This window comes from Pteropus vampyrus, unplaced genomic scaffold (genome assembly GCF_000151845.1).
Source record: "Pteropus vampyrus isolate Shadow unplaced genomic scaffold, Pvam_2.0 Scaffold141, whole genome shotgun sequence".
Classification (NCBI taxonomy): domain Eukaryota; kingdom Metazoa; phylum Chordata; class Mammalia; order Chiroptera; family Pteropodidae; genus Pteropus; species Pteropus vampyrus.
Window position 1 is genome coordinate 2,138,361 of NW_011888922.1, and position 21,219 is coordinate 2,159,579.

General features: G+C 33.9%; 1 protein-coding gene and 2 pseudogenes across 2 annotated transcripts in view; all 3 read left to right on the forward strand.

Annotated features, from left to right (window-relative positions):
* INTS4 (integrator complex subunit 4) overlaps positions 1-21,219 on the forward strand; it is an 85,482-nt gene that overhangs the window by 6,912 nt on the left and 57,351 nt on the right. For both annotated transcript variants that reach the window (XM_011368370.2, XM_011368371.2), the window contains exons 3-4: positions 3,359-3,476; positions 6,107-6,213. In XM_011368370.2, coding sequence (XP_011366672.1) covers positions 3,359-3,476; positions 6,107-6,213 — 225 coding nt within the window. The remainder of the gene's footprint in view (positions 1-3,358; positions 3,477-6,106; positions 6,214-21,219) is intronic.
* LOC111744813 lies at positions 8,773-8,891 on the forward strand (annotated as a pseudogene).
* Positions 9,098-9,215, forward strand: LOC111744829 (annotated as a pseudogene).

The window sequence follows — 21,219 nt, forward strand, 5'->3', positions numbered from 1 at the left end:
TTGCAATATACTCTTAATATTTCTCTCTACTTTTGCCCCTTCCAATTCAATCATTATATTGAGTCTGGATTGGTATTTCAAAAACTCAAATCTGTTTATGTCATTCTTCTATTTATAATTCTTCAAAGGATTTTTATTCCTCTTAGGACAAAAATTATTCTTTTATTTATTTAATAATGCACAAGTATGTTTTGAACTCCTGCTACATGCTAGGTACTATCAGAGGCCCTTGCCATAATTCTCACAAAGATGTGGCACCTGCTTTTCTCTTTAGCCTCATTTCATATCAATCTACATTTTAGCCACATTGCCCTTTTTTTTCAGTTCTGGGAGATGTGATATTCTTTCATGACTCAGGGCATTTATTCATTTTTTTTCTTCCCTCTGTCTCAAATTAGATCACAATCTCTTCGAACATAAAAACGGAGTTAAAGTCTGTATGTGATATGTTATATGCTTTTATAGAACTCTGTAGTTTACAATACGACTTTATAATTATTTATTTGGACATTGCTTGATAAATATCTGCCTTGCCCATTAAACTTTATCCATGAGGGCAGTGTATCACCATGGTCTAGCATAGCGGCTCCTGGTAAGTGCAGAGGAAATCCTTGTTAAACAGATGAATAGATGAATTATTTGCTGAATGAATTAAGGACACCTGACTTTTCCTTTTCCTGTAGTCTGCCCTTTATTTTTATCAAAATTTACAGAATGCTTCCCGGGTATTTTGCTGGTCACTTTAGTGGCTTATAGTCTGGTTGAGGAAACGGACGTAATCACAATAAAGAGTCACACCAATGTGCTGTAGTGCTCCAAGAGGAAGGGCATCCAAGTTCAGTTCAGGGATCAGAGGCAACTTCCTGGGATTGCTGACACCTGAGGGGCAGGACAAGGGTAGGTGTGGGAGATAGGGAGTGCAGTCTAGGCAGAGGAACAATCTGAGCAGAAGTACAGACTCTTGAAGCAGACTCGTGGCATCACTGGTAGGGAATTGTGGGAGGTGACATAGCGGCCAGTCTAGGCAGGCCTTCATGGCATGTTCAGTAGCTCAGACTTCTTTCTGAAGGAAACTGGAAGCTTTTGAAGGGTTATGTATAGAGTTTTAAATTTAGTCTTTTAAAAATCACAACAGTAACATTTATTGTAACAGATTCAAGCAATTATTTATAAAATAAAGAGTGAGATTTGCCTCTGTAAGAAAAAAGGTTAAGAAAACAAAATACGCTCTTCAGAGGTTATTCTGGAGAGAGTCACCACTAAGTTTTGTATGTATTCTTCTACAGTTTTAAATGTAACATTTTGGAAGTTCCTATATTCTGGGTTTGCAGTTTTCTTCTGCCTGGAATGCTGCTTCCCTAAACCTTCTTATGGCTCTCCTGTCTCACTTAATTAAGTGTCCATTCAAAACTCATATCCTCATGTCCTGTCTATAATAGCCTTCCCTTATACATAACCCCTTATACACTTTATTTTCCTTCAGAATGCTTACCACCTGAAATGTATTTTCTTTTGCCAGTCCTATCCATATGAATTTAAGCTCTATTAGAGCATGAATTACGTCCGTTTTATTCATCATTATATTCTCAGCACTTAGAACAATGCCTGGCACATAGTAGGTACTCCTTGTATGTTTGTTGAATGAATAAATTACTTTGCATTTTTACATAGAACAAAGCACTTTCATGTGATTTTTTTTCCAAAAAGCTAACTTTTTATTTTGTAAATTTACAAACATACACAAAAAGAGAGAAAATAATATGAGCCTTCAGGTGTTCCTCATTCAGATTAAACAATTATCAACATTTTGCCATTCTTATTGAATGCATTCCCCCACTTTTTTGGGGAGTGGGTAAATCCCAGGCAGCATATGATTTCACCTATAGATACTTAATTATGTAGATTTAACAGATAAGACTTATTTTAGGACTTAAATCGCATGTAACAATAATGCTTTAATAGTAGCTAATATCTAGTTCATGTTCAGTTTTCACTGATTATCTTAAAGAAATCTTTTTAAAGTTGATTTGTTTGAAGTAGGATTCACATATTGCTTTTGGTTGATTTGTCTGTCCTTTTACATCTTTTTCAATCTGCAATAATCCCCACCACCACCACCCTTTTTCTTTCCCATGCAATTTATTGTGTAAAAAACAGGGCATTTATTCTGGGCTTGGTGATTGCATCCTTATTTTTGATGTGTTTTTAATTTGCTCTTTATGGTACTTCTGTGAGTACCATATTCACAGTTTGGTGAATATGGTACTCACAGAAGTACCATATTACCCTCCACGTGAAAAGATTGATGATCAGAGAGGAAGAAAGAAGGGCACTGATATTTGACTGTTCTCTATGTGCCCATTTCAGTGCTAACTTTTGTCCTCTCAGTGGCCCCCTAAGGTTATTAGTCCCATTTCACACATGAGACTTAGAAAAGTTAATTAGCCTTTCAAGACATATAACTGTTGCGTAGGGAGTCTGGGCTTCGTACCTAGATCTGGCTACTTTCAAAGCCAGATTTTCTTCTGCTACACCCCACAGCGTAAGGTTATGCCCAAGAAAATGACATTCCCAAGGTTGTATATACATGGTAAGTGGTCTGCCAGGATTCTAGGTCTTTTGACTCCGTGTCTATTGCTCCTTCACCCACCTGAGGCCTCCTTGTTGTGAGCAGTTACCTCATTAGAAACTTAGGATATTGTGCTACATACTTGAAAAATGGTGATGAACAAAAGGATATGGTCCTTTTCATCATTGGGGGAAATTTCTCACCATAGGAATTTTGGTGCAAATTAGAGACCACCTTCCAATATTGAAGCTAAAAGGGCCAAACACTCGTTTCTTAGTCTGCCTTGCACCTGGAGCCCAGGTACAAGACCTAGTCCCAGCTAATTAGGCTCACATGCCCCCGACTTCTAATCAAGATCTGGTGATCCAAAAAACAGGTAGAGTGAGATTTTTTTTCTGCAGCACCCAATTTCCAGGAGCTCTAAGAATAGTGGTGCTGGCAACAGCATCGGGTGGTTAGTGCTGGCAGTGTTTAGTCCAAGTTGCTGCACTTCATGTTTAACGTGACTACACAGTGGAGGAAAAGTACTTTTAGCCCCCAAAGCACATTTCTACTTAGAAGTTAATGACATCAGGAAGGCATTAAAAAAAAAATTCCCATTCACTTTGCAGTATTTGGGTGTAACATACTGACTGAAAAAGCTCTCTCCCCTGAACTATATAAAGTTAATTTTTCAGAAATAAAGCCTTAGAATACTTGGATCATTGAATCTCTTTTGAGATGTTAGTTCCTGTTTGTTGGTTAGCTGAGAGTAGCATATCAAGGTAACAATAGCTTCTTTTGTTCTAGGAGAATGATCCATCTGTGAGACTGAAAATTGCATCGTTATTGGGTTTATTGTCAAAGACTGCAGGATTTTCACCAGACTGTATTATGGATGATGCCATTAACATCCTGCAGAATGAAAGTAAGTTGCGATTTAAAAGCTATATAATCAGAGCAGAAACCTTTAGTTCCTTTTATATAGAATTTAAAACAAAATTTTGTTTTGCTGGTATTGAAAAAGAATTTGAGGATGATTCAATAAAATTATGTACATATGTTTACATTAGAGTTAAAATATAGTTTTGTCTCAATAGCTATCATTTATTGACCTCTACCACATGCCATTTACTTAAGATAGTTTATGTATGATATAAGATAGATGTAATTGTCTCTGTACATACTAGACTAATCACCAGGAGACTCTTAATTCTAAGTCTGTGGCTTAATTCTAAGCCACAAATACTACAGAATCACTTTAGCACTTTATCTCTGGAGTTTATGCTCCTCAGCTATGAAATAAAGGGCTTGAACTACATGTTCTCTATGGTCCTTTTCAGTTCTATCTTCTATGAACCTAGGCAGGGCAGGAACTGGAAACTGGGAAGAATCCCAGATCAAATCTCTTAGAGAAAATTTAAAAAGAGACAGAATTAGAATACTTAATGAAAAGTAAAATAGCTATTTCTAGGTATACTACTAGATTAATTTGAGTCTCTTTTAAAGGTTAGGATGATGTATGCAACAAATTAACTCTTTCATAATGTTTCTATTTTGGAGATAAAGTGTTTCAGTTCATCTACTACTTAACTCACTTAAACTCTCTTTATGGGACTTAGTTTCTATCATCTGCAAAATGAAAGATTTAAACAAGATGGTCTCTATAAGGCCATTTATAACTAAAAAAGTCTATGGCTCTTTAAAATTCTCAATCTTAAAGTATGAAATTCTTCCATGTATATAGCTAGCTCCTTTAAGAACTTTCCATGGGAAAAAAGGATACTTCTGTACTGATGCAATGTAATTGTTTTGGTGCTTTAAAAAAAAATGGGTTTTTTTTTTTTTGCCACTACTTACAAAAGCAAAAAATTAGAAACATGCTATTGTACCTTTAAGTTTTTAAAATATTATTGGTACTATAAAGATTCTGAAAATAATGTAGAGACATGGAAAAAATTATTCATAATGTTAAGTGAGAATGCAAAATAATACATTCATTATAAGTACAACCATATAAAAGGTATATAAAAGGTAATATGCAAAACATATAGTAGTAGTCGGAATTTTAAAATATTTTTCTTTAATGTGATTATATTGGCATTATAATAAAACAGACAATCCTCTCAAAACATTTTTTAAAAAAATACTTTCATTGTTTCCTGTGAATTAAAAGTCTTGGGTCAAAATTTAATACAAACACAATTTTAATATGAAGTTGTTTCTAGGTTTTTTATATTAGTAGTGTTAAAAAGAAACGTGTCATGTGACATCAACAAATAGTAACTGCAATTTTTATTATATTCATTAAAATATATACATGGTTAATAATATACAAATGATTATCTGAATGCCACCTAAAATCTTGTATACCACTAGTGTTACAAGAACCATATTTTGGAACAAAGAAGAGAATTTAGACAAATAAGAAAATCTGGCTAGGATGATTGATATTGATATATTTGGATTTGGCTGTTAGCTCATTTATTAAATATTCGTTGAACATATAATGAGTCATGCTAGATTCTGAGAGTAACACAGGTGAATAAAACACAGTCTTTGCTCTCAAGAATCTTTCAATTTCCTGTTTTGATTAGGTACAAAAATAAGTAGTAAAGTGGTGTAGCTGATGCAGAGAGTTCAGTAGAAGCACAAAGGAGGAAATGGTCAATTCTTAGGGAAGGAGGAAAAGCTTCATACAGGAAGTGACACTTCAAGATTAGTAGTTTCTCCCTGGGGAGTTGGGTTGAGAATGGAGTCAGGTGTGGGTGAATGCATTCTAGATAGGGAAGTTGGCCTGAGCAAAGAAAGGGTGACATGAAATCATAAGTAATTGGGAAAACGGATGCTGGAGGAGACTTGAAAGAGATGAGGCTAGAAAGGTAGGCGGAGCTAGATGTCATGGAGGGAATGGTATGTATGTATATATGCCCTGTGAAAGAATTTGGACTTTATCTTGACGGCAACCAAAACCCCTTGAATTTGTCAAGTACTAAACATTTCTGGAGCACTGGCCAACCTGTGGACGACTTAAATTTTTAGCCTTTTCCCCATTTTCCCTGAGAATACTTGTAGGGGGCGCTTGCAGCTGCAGTGTTTATCCCGAGATAATTCACGGATTACAATCCCAACCTTACCCCCCAAGTTTGCCATGAAATATATTGCTTTTATTATTATTATTTTTGCATTGCTCTAGTATATCGATAGTCTTTGGCAACAAATGACATCATTCTAGTTATAGCATTCTGTTGTCGTATTTCCATTTACAAAATATTGTAATTCTCGAGCGCTGAAAATGTCAAACCTAGAAAATGTAGTATTCCTACATGTGATGTTAAATGAATGCTGGCAGCAAGCTGCACTTTTTTTTCCTAAATGGGGAAAAGGGTGAAATATGATCCCTTTAGGAAGTTAACTTTTAGTTAAGGGGAATCAAGGATCAAATAGTAGGACTTAGCTGACAAAAATCTACATTCTTTAATTTACTCAAGTAAATTTAGTGTCTGTAGTGATCTCCTTTTGAAATTCTGTAACACAACTTTCCACCTTCCTTTCTAGAGTCTCATCAAGTCCTAGCTCAACTGTTGGACACTTTGCTTGCAATAGGCACTAAACTCCCAGAGAATCAAGCTATCCAGATGCGATTAGTTGATGTAGCTTGCAAGGTAAGAGTATAATGGTTAGACATGGGTTGCTTCTTTCTTGAATAGTTTTGTGTTATCAGGAGAGGTTGTATGAGCTGTAAGATCTGCTTAGATCTACATTGTAACTCTGTAACTGAGAATTGCTAAGGATTCTTAATGGTTTTAAGAACTGTCTCATTTTGTTTCTTAATGTTGGATTAGGAATAAAGTTGAGTAATTTGTTATAAAATGAACTTCCTCAGCCTCCCAAAAGAAATAGAAATAATTATAGTAGCTACATGTAAACTGTGCCTAATATAAGCACTTTGCCTATTATGATACCTTACATCCAGTTTTTTATTTGTTCCTTGCAGTCCTTTAGGTAAGTACTGTTATCCCTGTTTACCAAGGTAGGAGTTGAGATTGAGAGAGTTTCATTTGTCCAAATTTTCACAGCTAGGAACTTGCAGAACCAGGGTGTAAACTCTAGTTTCTCTGACTCCAAAGCCTATGTTCTTTTTCTTATGCGTTGTTGCCTTAATAAACAGACCAGCTAGACACAAACAAGTGTTTGGGAAAATTTTTTAAATTTTTTCTGATTATAAAAAATACATGCACACTAGTTGTGCCTTTTGATTTATTATGGAACTTTTAATTAGCTGCCTTTTGTTGTACATAACAGCAGCTTCTAAACCTTGTAGAATTGCCTTTAATCTTTATGATAAATTGATTTTGAGGTTATAAGAAGACAAGTATATTTAAATTGTAGAAGAGTATTATATTCCTAGAATTAGAATGCTATTTCTGAGCCCCAGGAAAGAGTGTTCCAGTTATCGTAATAAACAACAGTGACAACAACAAACAAACATAAAACACTTTGACAGAGTATAATATTAAGAGACTAAATGGAAAAAGCTAAGGATTGTGTGTTTGAGGGAATTTGTCTCTCATGTGAATATATATATATCTGTGAGGTTGTACTTGTAAGAGAGGCATTGTAATTGTACTAAGTGGATTGTCATGCTTGGAAGTGGCAGTTTCTTAAATTTGATCGAAATAAACCTTTTATTATAAAAATTTATACTCATAGAAACTTTGGAAAGATAATGAAAAGCGTAAAGAAAAAAATATACTCATAATTCACTACCCAAAGATAACCATTATTAATTTTTTGATTTATTCCTTTCTGATTTTCTCCTATATAGATTGTTTGCAGTTTTTCAAAACGCATAGCTGTAATTGTATTCTATATACAGTTTTTTCTTTTTTACTAACATAACAAGTATTTTCTTTTTGTTGTAAATGTTTTGTAAACATTTTTAATGGATGCATTTTAATAATTATTTTATACAATAATTAAACTATAGTTTACTTAACTATTCTCCTGTTATTTGAAATTTATACTTACACTTTTAAATTGTAAATAATACTGTAATAAATATTATTAGTCTCAAATATTTTCTGTATTTAGAGTTATTTCCTAAACATAAATTGTCACAAGTAGAAAAACTAGTTAAAAGCATTTAGAATTTTTTTAAGGCTCTTGATACTTTTTGCCAAGTTAGTTTCCAAAGTATTCCAGTCTATATGCCCACCAGCAGTATATGAGAGTACCTAATTTCACTGTATCAGTCTAGCATCAGATGTCAGTGTTTAAAAATTAGAGATAAACCTGTTAATATGGTAGGAGGAGAATGGTGTTTCATTTTTTTTTCAAATTTCCTATTTAAAAGATTACTAGTGAGGCTTCAGATTTGTTCTTCATTTATATTTCCTCTCTTAAGAATGAACTTTTCTTATTCATTGCCAGTTTCTCATTTAGGGTTTTTGTGTGTTTCTTCACCATTTGTAGAGGCTTATAATAAGGTAAAAAAAAAAATCTGGAAATAGCAGATGTGTCATAAGCTTTTGCAGATTCAGGTAAGAAAAGACTATGGTTTACACCCACGGTTGCTATTTCTATTGCTTGCTGCCATTTTGCATGTGATTTTGTCATACAGTGTGCCTTGAGATATGATTCACATGTAATAACATTCACCCTTTTGATAGAAATAATAGAAAGTATGTTCTCTGACTATAATGGAATGAAATTGGAAATAAATAACAGAAATTTAGGAAACCCATAAATATGTGGAAATTAAACAACAGACTTTATCTAAACAGTGGATCCAAGAAGAAATCAAAAAGGAAAATAAAAAATATTTTAAGATGAATGAAAATGAAGATATAACATACCAAAACTTATGGGATGCAGCTAAAGCATACTTAGCTATAAGTGCCTGTAGTAAAAAAGAAAAAAGCTTGCAAATCAATCTTAAGGCACTGGAAAAAGAAGAACACACCAAAATAAAGCATGCAGAAGTAAAGAAATAAGAATGATTAGAGCAGACATTAATAAAATAGAGAATAGGAAAGCAATAAAGAAAATCAATAAAACCAAAAGCTTGCTCTTTGAAAAGATCAATAAAATGGGCAAACCTTTAGTTATACTGACTATGCAAAAAAGGGATAAGACTCAAATTACTAGAATCAGAAAAAATAAAAGAGAGAACATTACTACTGACCTGACAAATAAAAGAGATTATAAAATAATACTGTGATGTCTACGGCCATGTCACCCTGAACAAGCCCGATCCTGTCTTACCTCGGAAGCTAAGCAGGGTTGGGCCTGGGTAGTACTTGGATGGGAGACCATCTAGGAAGACTAGGTGCTGTAGGCGTAAAAAATTAAAAATAAGGAATTGTAAACTGATAAGGTGCTTGCAATCTGTGAGTTCAACCAAGATTTGCCTTGCCTAAAATAATAATAAAAATAATAATAATACTGTGAATGGTTATATGCCAGTAAATTAGATAACTTAGATGAAATGGACAAATTCCTACAAAGACACAAACTACTAAAACTGATTCAAGAGGAAGTAGACAGTCTACGACCGTGCCACCCTGATTGTGCCGGATCTTGTCAGATCTCGGAAGCTAAGCAGGGTCGGGCCTGGTTAGTACTTGGATGGGAGACCACCTAGGAATACCAGCTGCTGTTAGGCATTTAAAAAAAAAAGGAAGTAGATAATCTGAATAGATCTATGACAAGAAATTGAATTAATAATGAAAAAACAAAACAAAAACCCATGTAGAAAAGCTCAGGCCCAGATGTCTTCAAATGAAACATTACAATAATAATATCAATTCTTCACAAATTTTCCCCAAAAATAGAAGAGAGACTACTTCCCAAATCATTCTATGAGGCTAGTATAATCCTAATACTGAAAACAGACATCACAAGAAAAGCAAGTTATAGACCAATGTCTCTTATGAAATGGATGCAAAAATTCCTAACAAAATACTAGCAAATCAAATCCAGCAATATGTAAATACGATTATAGTCCATGACCAAGTAGGATTTTTCCCAAGGATGCAAGGTTTATTCAACATCTGAAAATAAGTTAATGGAATACACTATGAAAATAGAATGAAGTACAAAAACCACACGATCATCTCAGTAGATAGAGTAAAAGCATTTGACAAAACGCAATTCCATTTCATTACAAAAACACTAAAAATGCTTAGAAATAGAATGGAACTTCCTCAACTTGATAAAGGGCATCTGCGAAAAACTGACAGCTAACATCATACTAATAGTGAAAGACTGTATGCTTTCCACATCTGAGATCAGGAAAGAAACATATCCTGTGTGTCTCTCCACATTTTTTTCAGCATTGCGCTGGAGGCCCTAATACCCAGGGCAGTTAGGCAAGAAAAAGAAAGAAAGGCATCCATATTGGAAATGAAGAAGTACAACTATTGTTGTCTATTCGTATGACATGATCTTGTATATAAAAAATCCTAAGGAATACACTAATAAACTATTAGAAGTAATAAATGAGTTAAGCAAGGTTGTAAGATACAATATCAATATACAAAAAATCAATTGTATTTCTATATACTTTCAATGAGCAATATGAAAATGAAAACAATTTACAGTAGAATTAAATAATAAAATACTAATAAATTTAGCAAAAGAAGTATAAAACTTATACGTGAAAATGATTGTATTTTAAAGGGATCCAAAACAGTCAAAACAGTCTTGAACAAGAGCAACAATAATAGGCTTTACAGTTGCCAATTTCAAAACTTTGTACAAAGCACCAGTAATCAAGATTACTGTGGTAATGCATAAAGATAAATATAAAGATCAATGGAGTAGAATTGAGAATTCAAAAACAAACCCATGTGTCTGTGGTCACCTGCTTTTTGACAAGAGTGCCAATACCATTCAATGGAGAACGATAGTTTATTTAACACTTAGTGCTAAGACAACTGGATATCCACATTTAAAATGATGAATTTGGAAATTTAGCTAGTACTATATGCAAAACATCTCAAAATGAATCAAAGACCTAAATGTGAGCCGAAATTATAAACCTCTTAGAAGACAACATAGTGATAAATTTTCATAACCTTGGCTTTAGCAGTGGCTTATTTAGATATGACAAAAGCATAAGTACCCAAAGAAAAAAATAGATATATTAGATTTTATCAAAATTGAAAACTCGTGATTAAAAGGATACAAAGTGAAGAGACATCCACAAAGTGGGGAAAAATGCAAATTATATTTCTAATGGGGGATTTGCATATCTAGACTATATAAAGAACTGTTAAAAACCAATAATAAAAATACAAATAACCCAATTAAAACATAGGCAAAAAATCTGAATAGACATTTGTATATCTCCAAAGAAGATATATAAATAGCCAATAAATTAACATCTTTAGGCATTAGGGACATATAAAGCAAAACCACAGTGTGAAATCATTTCACACCCTAAGGATGGCTATAATAAAAAGGGCTGACCATACCAAATGTTGGTGAAGATGTGGAAAAATTGGAACTCTCCTCTACTATTGGAGAAATATAATGGCTTACCTGCTTTGAAAACCGGTCTGGCAGTTTCTCAAAAAATTAAAGATAGACTTACCATATGAACCAGCAATTCCACTCATAGGTATTTACCAAGAGAACTGAAACATATTCACACAAAAATTTGTACATGAATGTTTATAGCAGCAATATTCATAATAGTCAAAAGATGGAAGCAAGCCATATAACCATCTCAGCTATAATGAGTATGTAAAACAAAATACAATGGAATATTCTTTGACCATGAAAAGGAATGTGATATTGATACATGCCACAACCTGGATGAATCTTAAAAACATGCTAAGTGAAAGAAGCCAGTTACAAAAATCCACACTTATGATTCTGTTTATATGAAATTTCCATAGTAGGTAAATCTACAGAGACAGAAAGTCAATTAGTAGGTGCTTAGGGCTGAGATGGATAGAGGGATAGGTGGTTTATAGCAAAAGGGTATTTTTCGAAATTATGAAAATGTTGAAAAATTGACTGATGATTATACACATATAAATGCAGTAAAAATCATTGAGCTATATATATTAACTGGATGAATTTTATGGTATGTGAATTATATTTCAATAAAGTCTTTATTAAAAACAATTCACTCTGGTATACTGTGAATCTGTCAAAATTTGGATTTGTTTCTACTTTTGGCTATCATGAATGATGCTGCTAAAAATGTTTATAGGTTTTTTTTGGTTTGGATGTATGTTTTCAGTTCTCTTGGGTTTATATTGCAGGATCATGTAAATCTATATTTAACTTTTAATTTTTATGTTTTTAAAACTTTATTATTTTTAATTAAAGTAGGGTTAATATACAATATCATTTATTTCAGGACTACAACATAGTTATTCAACATTTATATACCTAACAAAGTGATCACAATAAGTCTAGTAACCATCTGACACCGTAGCAGGTTGTTATGATATTATAGACTACATTTCCTGTGCTGTACATTATATCTCTGTGACATATTTTATAACTGGAAATTTGTACTTCTTATTCTCCTTAACCTTTTTCACCCTTCTCCATACCTCTTCGGCAGTCATCAGTTTACAGAGCCTAAAAAGAATGAAATCTTGCCATTTGCAACAGCATGGATGGGTCTAGAGAGTATTATGCTAAGTGAAATAAGTCATACAAAGAACAGATACCTATGATTTCACTATATGTGGAACCTAAAACAAAACAAAACAGAAACAGACTCATAAACATATGTTTAACTTTTTTGTTAAAAAATTTTTTTAAATTGTGGTAAAATATACGTAGCATAAAATTTGTTAATAGTAACCATTTTAAAGTGTACAAGTTCAGTGGCATTAAGTATATTCTCACTGTTGTGCTACCATCACCATTATCCATTCATAGAATTCTTTTCGATTTGCAAAACTGAAACTATCCATTAAACAGTTACTCCCCATTCCCCTTCACCCCAGTCCCTAGCAACCACCGTTCTATTTTTGGGCTTTATAAATTAGACTGCTCTAGGTATTTCATATCACTGAAATCATGTAATTCTTTTGTGTGTCTGTTTTATTTTACCATAATATCCTGTCTTAGTCATTTCGGGCAGCTATAGCAAATAAATACCATGAACTGGGTGACTTAAACAACAAACCTTTATTTCTGACCTTTCTGGAGGCTGGAAGATCCAAGATCAGTGTGCTAGCAGATTTGGTGTCTGGTGACAACCTTCTTTCTGGATTGTAGATGGCTGGCTGTCTTCTGGCTATGTCCTTGCATGGTAGAAGGGAGATGGGAACTCTTGGGAGTCTCTTTTATAGGGCACTAATCCTATTTATGAGGATTCCACCCTCATGATGTAATCAGACAGTCTACACATCCAATAATATCATATTGGGGATTAGATTTCAACATATGAATTTTGGGGGAACACATTCAGTCTCTAGCATATCCTCAAAGTTCATCCATGTTGTAACATATAAGAATTCCATTAAGGCTGAATAATATTCCACTATATGTCTATATCACATTTTGTTTATCCATTCATCTATTAATGGAGACTTGGTTTACTTCCACTTTTTGGCTATTGCAAATAATACTGCTGTAAACATGGGTGTACAAATCTCTCTCTGAGTACCTGCTTTCAATTCTTATGGGTATTATGGACTGAATTATGTCCTTCCATATTCATATGTTGAAGCCCTAACCCCCAATGAGATTGTACTTAAAGATACAGGCCTTTAAGGAGATAGTAATTAAGGTTAAAGGCAGCCATAAGGCCTATTCTAATCAGATAGGATTGGTGTCCTTATGAGAAGATGAAGAGATCAGAGTTGTCTCTCTCTCTGTGCTTAAAGGAAAGGCCATGTGAGGACATGATAAGAGGATGGCTGTCTGCAAGTCAATGACAGGACCCTCACAAGGGACCTGATTTGCTGTCACTTTCATTTTTGACTTCTAGCATTCAAAACAGAAAATAACTTCCTGTTGGTTAAGCCACCCAGCCTGTGGTATTTTGTTATGGCAGCCAATGCAGACTAATACAGGTATATACCCAGAAGTGGAATTGCTGGGTCATGTGGTAATTCTATTTTTAATTTTTTGAGGAACTGCTATACTGTTTTCCACAGTGTCTTACCATTTTACATTATCATCAGCAGTGCACAAGGCTTCCAATTTATCCACATCCTTGCAAACTTTTCCTTTTTCTTTTCTCTTCTCTTTTTTTTTTTCTTTCTCACTATCTATCCTAATGGGTATGAAGTGGAATATTTGTAGTTTTGATTTCCTGTAATGATTAGTGATTGATGATGGTAAGCATATTTTCACGTGCTTATTGGCCATCTGTGTGTCTTCCTTGGATAAATAGGATTCCAGCCTTTAAAGAACTCATGAGCCAACAGTCAGGCTTATAACATATAAAATATAGTATGTTTCTTGCAATAACAGAAGTAACTGAGGTATATAAAGTTGCTCGAATGAAGGAGTGGAAAAGTCTTTGGGGTAAGAGAAGTATTAAGGAAGAGCATTCTGGAATCGAAGTTATTTGACTTGGGTTTTGAATGAAATAGTTTGTCAGGTATGTAAGATTAGGGCAGGGTTTCTTAAATAAATTTTTTTTAATAGCTCCAAGAGAAGAATATGGTGTGGGTGGTGGGGCTTAACCTAATTAAAGAATTCAGCCATTTTCTAGAGGAAATGATAGTTGAGCTTAGATTTTAAGATCTTAATATTGGTAAGAGTTAATTAAGCAAAGGGAATGGAAGGAGTGAATGGGAAAGGAAAGGTGGTCTAGACCAAGGGAACAGTGTGTACAAAGATCCTATATAGAAAGGAGCACACTGTGTTAGATGAGTTTAAAGATGGCAGTAAAGCTAGAGCTATGGTTCTCAATAGTGTGTTCTAAGGACCCCTAGTGTTTTTAGGGACTCTCTGAGGGAAGGTCTTACTAGTCCTCTTTTTTCAACTACATATCTCATACTAGATTTTCTTCATATACTTGAGTAAAGGAATTAATAAAGAAATATTTAAAAAATTTTGTTTTAATTTCTAATACAGTTAATATCGAGAGACAAAACCCATATAAATGAAAGCTCTTTGGATGTCCTTAATAGTTTTTAAGACAGTAAAGAGATCCTGAGACCAAAAACCATTTAAGAATCATTAGGCTTGGATCAGGGTCTTGCTGAGCAGCCATTAAAGTTTTTTGAGTAGATTATTCTTGCGTTGTAGAGAACTGATTGGAGAAGAGGCCAGTGTAATTGTGGAGAGACCAGTTAGGATGTTATTGTAGTAGCTTGAGTGAGAGATTATAGTAGTTTGGGTTAAATTGATGGAAAGATGTGGATAGATTTTAGAAATATTTAAGAAATAAAATTTTCAGGACTTAGTGATTGAGCATGGAGTGAGGGTGAAGGAATTACTGAGGACGATTCCTAGGTTTCTGGCTTATGTGCCAGATTAGATGGTGGTGCCTTTCTTTTACTGAGAAGGACTTCTGGGAAAGCATTGGATTGGGTATGGGATAGACTCCAAACACCCCAGCAATTTCAAACTTAACAAAAATTTACAAAAATATTATAAATAATTTACATGTACCTTTCTCCCTGATCCACTAGTAGTTAACACTTTCTTACATTTGCTTTATCATTCTCATTTATTTTTTTCTGAACTATTTAAAAGTAAATTTGAGACATCATGCCCCTTTTCCACTAAAGTAAATACTTATATGTGTATTTCTTAACAAGGATAAATTTTTTATAACCACAATACTATTACCTAAATCAGTTAATTTAACTTTGATATAATACTAATACTAGTCTACAGACTATTCAAATTTTACTTCTTGTTCCAGTATTATCTTTTATATAAATTTTTCTGGTCCAGAATCACATATTGATTTAGTTTTCATATCTCATCTTCTTTAATCTGGAAAGGTCCCTCAGCCTGTTTTTGTCTTTCATGATCTTGATATTTTAAAATAGGACATTTATTTTCTAGAATGTCTTTCTAGAATGTATTTATCTGATATTTTCAGTTTAGATCAGGTTATGCATTTTGGCGGGAATACCACATGAATTATATTGCATCTTTCTGAGTGCATCGTGTCATGAGGCACAGATGAGGTTTGACTGATTTTATTGATGTTGATTTTGATACTTGGTTAAAGTGGCATCTGTTAGAGTTTTCATTGTAGAGTCACAGCAGATCCTTGGGTAACATTGTTTCATTCAACATCATTTTATTATAATGTTGATGAGGCGCTGTAGGAACTCAACTCTTACCGATATCAATTAGCCTATGGTAAAATTGATTTCCTTATACACTGAAGTCAGGACTTACTGTACTATTTTCCCTTGTGATTAATAAGTAATTTGTGGGGAGATACTTTGAAATTATATAAATGTCCTCTTCCCCATCAAACTTTTACTCAGTATTTTAGCAACTATTAATAAATCTTGCTAAGTTTGTTATTACTCTGATAATTGCAAAATGGTGATTTTTAAACTGTTATTCCTTCTGACGCAGGACAGGGCAAATTTCCCCGAGTGACGGGGAGACCAAGCCCTGTACTGAGAGAAGAAGAGGGTCCTTTGGCAGAGATTGAAGAAAGAATTCAACACACACGCCAAAGTTAGAGTCAAAAGGAAAGTTTATTAGAAAAGGGGTAACACTCCACAGACAGAGTGTGGTCTCCTCTCAGAGACAGAGTGAGACAGTGAGAGACCGAGTAAAGGCGCTGAGAGGGACCTAGAGGGACAGAGACAATAGAGAGAAGGACTGAGAGAGACTGTAAAGGCACTGAGAGGGACCCTGAGTGTTCAGGGAATTCAGTTTATATATCATTCTTTAGTTCCCATTTCCTTTAATATGGACATACAGTGAGGAAAGGGAAGTGCGTGTAGTTTGAAAAGGTAAGAAAGAATATGTAGAGTGAAAGGCCTCCTGGCAGTTTCCAGCCTTTAACTCATAGGTTCCCCATGGTTTTAGCCATAGGGAATGACTCTTGGTTCTTCCTCTTCATAGGTGTGGAGAATGAGTGGTTAGTAATCTAGCAGAAATCTTCCTTTGTTCTGAAGGTGTCCTCCAGGCTGGAGTGCAGGGGTGATCAGCACATATCATTACTTCTATGTTTATTAGTTGGCATTCTACTGTAAATAGAGCTTTCCCTCCATCCCTTCCTATCTCTTATTTAATATATTATGTTCTATTCTTATTATTATTAAGTTAAAATTGTTCCTTTATATATCTTTTAAATACAAGGTATGATTCATATTCTTTGTTTCATAATAGGAAAAAAAGTCATGCTTTTGGGTACTCTTAACTTTTCAAAATTTGTCTCATTTTATCCTATCTATAATTCCTTGAGATACATTATACATCTAATCCTTATTTGAAAGATGAAGAAGTTTGTTTCATAGATTTGGCCAGGAAATTAATATTCTTTTCTGTGTAGCATCTGCACAACTGAAACAGGAGGTCTTCTACTTCCTTTCCTATATGTGAAGATTTTTCTAGAAGAACAAATGTCATTTTTGCTTATAAGACTTCCTTATAGCCTGGTTTAATTCTTCTTTGTCTCTGTCGCCCTATTGTCTCTCTTCCAGCCTTTCTTTCTTTTCTGTTCTTTTAATTCTTTGGCAAAAGTACATTAAGCTCTTAAGGCAACTGATAGAACCATACAGTTTTTTATTTCATAGCTTATTTCATTTTTTTTTAACATGAATTGTTCTTATTATTGGGGATATGGTTTACTTACTCCATTAATATAAAAATGATGACACTTTAATGAATAGCCTGGGTATAATGCCGAAATAGCATCATCTGCAGAGCAGACCCTAGGCAGCTATTCATGATGATAGCCATGGATGCAAGAAGTAACTTGCTGGGGAAGGACATCATAAAGTTGTAATTGCTTTCCTGAGGGTATGCTTTATACTTACTCTCTCTTTTGGGCTAACATTCAGTAATAGCCAGATCATATGTGCATCAGTGTTGCCTGGTTACCGTAATAGAAGCTAGAAAGTTTTAGTTTGTTGTTTGAAAATAAAAGTATTTGTCACAGTGGTAGCAGTCTTCCAGGGGCTGGTGGTTTAGTCACCAATTTAGTTATGAGAAATTCCATACTAAATATAGTTTATTAAAAAAAAACTTGCTGTATCAGTTGTGACAGAGTCATTGCCAGCTTTATATCTGGAAGTTTCTCTTTAACTTCTAAGATTCAGTGTCTTATTTTGATGGACAATTTTAAGCCCTTACTATATATAAGGCATTGCGTGTGCTTCATATTTCTGTAGCTTACATAACTTGGAAGCAAGAATTAACTCTGAGCTAAAATGTTTGATTGAGCCATTTTTATAATGAAAGGTTCCCTCTGAGAATCCTACCCTCTGCATAGGAGTTTTCTCAGCAGGTTTCCTTTGTTTTCTCCTCCAAGTTAGCCTTTCATGACAGACTGCCCTATTTTCAGACAGCTATCAACAGAAAGTTCATATTTGTCTGTTCCAGATCAGCAGACCTGTATCATCCAGGAGGCCCACTTTTACACCTGACCCTTCTCTGTTTTCTGTTTGTTTTTTTCCCATCATCTGTTCTTCTTTTCTCCACCTGTCCCTTTCTCTTCTTAAGTAGGTTGTTTTTAAAAGAACATGGTAAGTGCCAGGCACTATGCTAGGTCCTTATACTTGTTGAATGTCTGTTCTGTCCCAGACACTATAAGCTGATTTTACATGCAATAATTATTAAATGAATTCCTTTCATTCACTCATTATAAAACTTCATGGTAGGGTATATTCCTATTATTACAAAGTAAGAATTTCTAAAAGTTTATCCAGCCCAGTAGAGCTTAAATAGATACTAAGTGGCAGGGCCAATAATCAAACCCAGTTTTATCTGATTCCAGTCTGTGCTCATTCCACTATGCTACTTTGCTTCTTGAATAAGAGGTGAAACAGTTTATGAAATCTATTTTCTCTGCAAAGCCTCCTACACCTCCTGGAGGCATTCTCTGCATTGCTTCCCCTTTCTTTTTATGGTCTTAAAATACACTTATTCTTAGAGATAATGTAATATTTTTCTAATGTTTATGAAGCAATATGGTTATTTTGTTTTTGTGTGTATTTAGACTATTTACTTTTTATTTTTTAAAAATCTCAAACTTGAAAAATTCCAGCTATAGAAATAAAGTACTTTTGTTTCTTATGAAACATTTTAAAGTAAGTATGAACCATTTAGAGTAAGTTACTCTTGAAAAGTTCAGTGTGTGTTTCCCATAAGCAAAGATATGTTCCTGCATAACCTCCATACGATTATCAAAATCAGGACATTAACATCAAAATATTACTACCATTTAATCCTCAAACCTCATTCAAATTTCACCATTTGTTCCAGTAATGTTCTTTACAGGAAAAGGATCTAGTTCAGAACCACAGATTGCATTTTAGTCACCATATCTCATCATCTCAGTCTGGAATAATTCCTCTGTCTTTCCTTGATTTTATAGCCTGACACTTTGGAAATTATAGGACAAGTGTTTTGTAGAATCTCCCTGAATTTGGGTTTGTCTTATATTTTCTCATAATTAGATTCAAGTTACTCATCTTTGGCAAGAATATCATGAATGCTCTTTTCTTCTCATTGCCCCCTATTAGGTGGTGCACTGTTTTGATTTGTCCCATTACTGATGATGTTTACTTTAACCACTTGGTTAGAGTAGTGTCAAACTTCTTCACTGTGAAGTTACTCTTTCCTTTTGAAATGAATATTTTGGGGGGCAGTACTTTGAAAGTATGTAAATATTCTGTCCAATTATTAATATCAGTGATGAGCTCATGGAGTCCTTGTTTATTTACAGATCATAATCTTTTACTATCATTATTCATCTCGTTGTTCAAATTCCTTGATTCAGCCAAGTAGGACCCCCTTCAAGTTAGCTTCTGTATCTTTTTGACTTTTCTCTATCATTCTTTGAATATTTCATTTTTTTCTGGTACAGTAAAATATTCCAGGCTCATCTTACTACTTTCTCTGCTCTAGCCCTGGAGTTAGCCTTGTTCCAAGAAGCCCTGGCTCCTCTTAGTGGAGAATTGTGTTTTGAAACCAAGATCTGGGCACTAAATGTGCACATTGCTGTTGGAGTGTTGCTGCTTATGGGCCCTCTCAGTTGACAGTGTTAGAGGATATATCTACATTATATACTCACATTTACATCTATATTTCTGTGTCTATGTTTACTGAAAATCTGTTGTTCTCTATTTGTAATTAAAACTCAGTACTACAGTGTTCATTCTAAATTTTTCTCTATTGTAACTTTCTTGTTAGTATTATTCTTAATATATGTACTTATTTGATGTATCTTCTGGTTTGTTCAGTTGCATGTGTATGTGTTACTTACATAAGGTATTGGCAGCCTAGTTAATAATCATAAGAATTGATTATTTGGCATCACTGTGTTTATTAGGCAGTAATTAGAAACCTGAATGATTCTTCATGGCTGGAGATTAGCAATACAGGGCAGTAACAATATTCATATTTGTAATGAAAACAGGTATTGTAGAGACTTTTAAGTATGTAAGGTTCAAATGCCCAACTCTGAACATAGTAAAGTTTTCAAAATCATGAAAATATTTATGCACTTTGTGAGAAAAAGAGCTCTGGACTGAGTGTCAGGAGACTTGGATTCCAGTATTAGCTCTCTCACTGTTATCTATGTGTTATTAGACATATCACTTATCTTGTGGTTCTGTAAAATAGGGGATTAGTGAATTAAGGCAAGAGGAGAAAGATGGGTGATTCCTGAGAGTGCCGGTAATGTTAGAGAGAGTGAGCAAAAGGGAAAGAAACTAGCTGTTTGAGTTCAAATTAATGATTTCATTTATATATGGAAAATTTGAATGTAAAGGGAATATCTAAAAACACTTGTTTTGTATTGATAATTGTATACGTAGTTATCTCCTAATGAAACCATACATATACTTTATCTGTGACCATATACCTCTGTTACTATTTTAGATTGTAGTAATAATAACTAATAGTCATACCATGCTTTATAGTATATAGTATAGAAAGTTTTTTTTTTCTTTTACATTCTTGTTTGAACCTCATGATAAACCTATAAGTTATGAAGGTATGTATTATTGTTCCTTCTTAGGAATGAGGACTTCAATGCTCTGAGAGGTCCAGTGACTTGACCAAAATCACACTTACAGCGTGTCAGAGCTGAAAATTTAAACTAGGTGGTGTGTGTGTGTATAATTCATATTACAGAAAATTTCAAATTTGCTATTCTTTCTAGTTTTCGAGTGTAAATTTGAGTTATTTATGCTTTGCAATCTTTTATATCTGTTCTCACTTTTCGTGTTATCTACTCTAGTATTTTAAAGTAAATCCCTGACATGTTATTTCAATTATAAATACTTCTGTATGTATCTCTAGCTGATAAAACATAATATTTTTCAATATAGCCATGATGCCATTATTAAGTTACTTCATATCATTTCATGCCAGTTCATTTAATTGGTAACAGTGCTCCCTTTTTTTAATGCCATAGATCTATCGAAGAAACTGGGTCATTGGTCTTATGAAAGTCCTGCATTCTAGATGTGTGCTTTCTTTTGGTGTCATATAAATGTTGACAATGGGAGCTCATTTCACACTGGTTTCTGTGT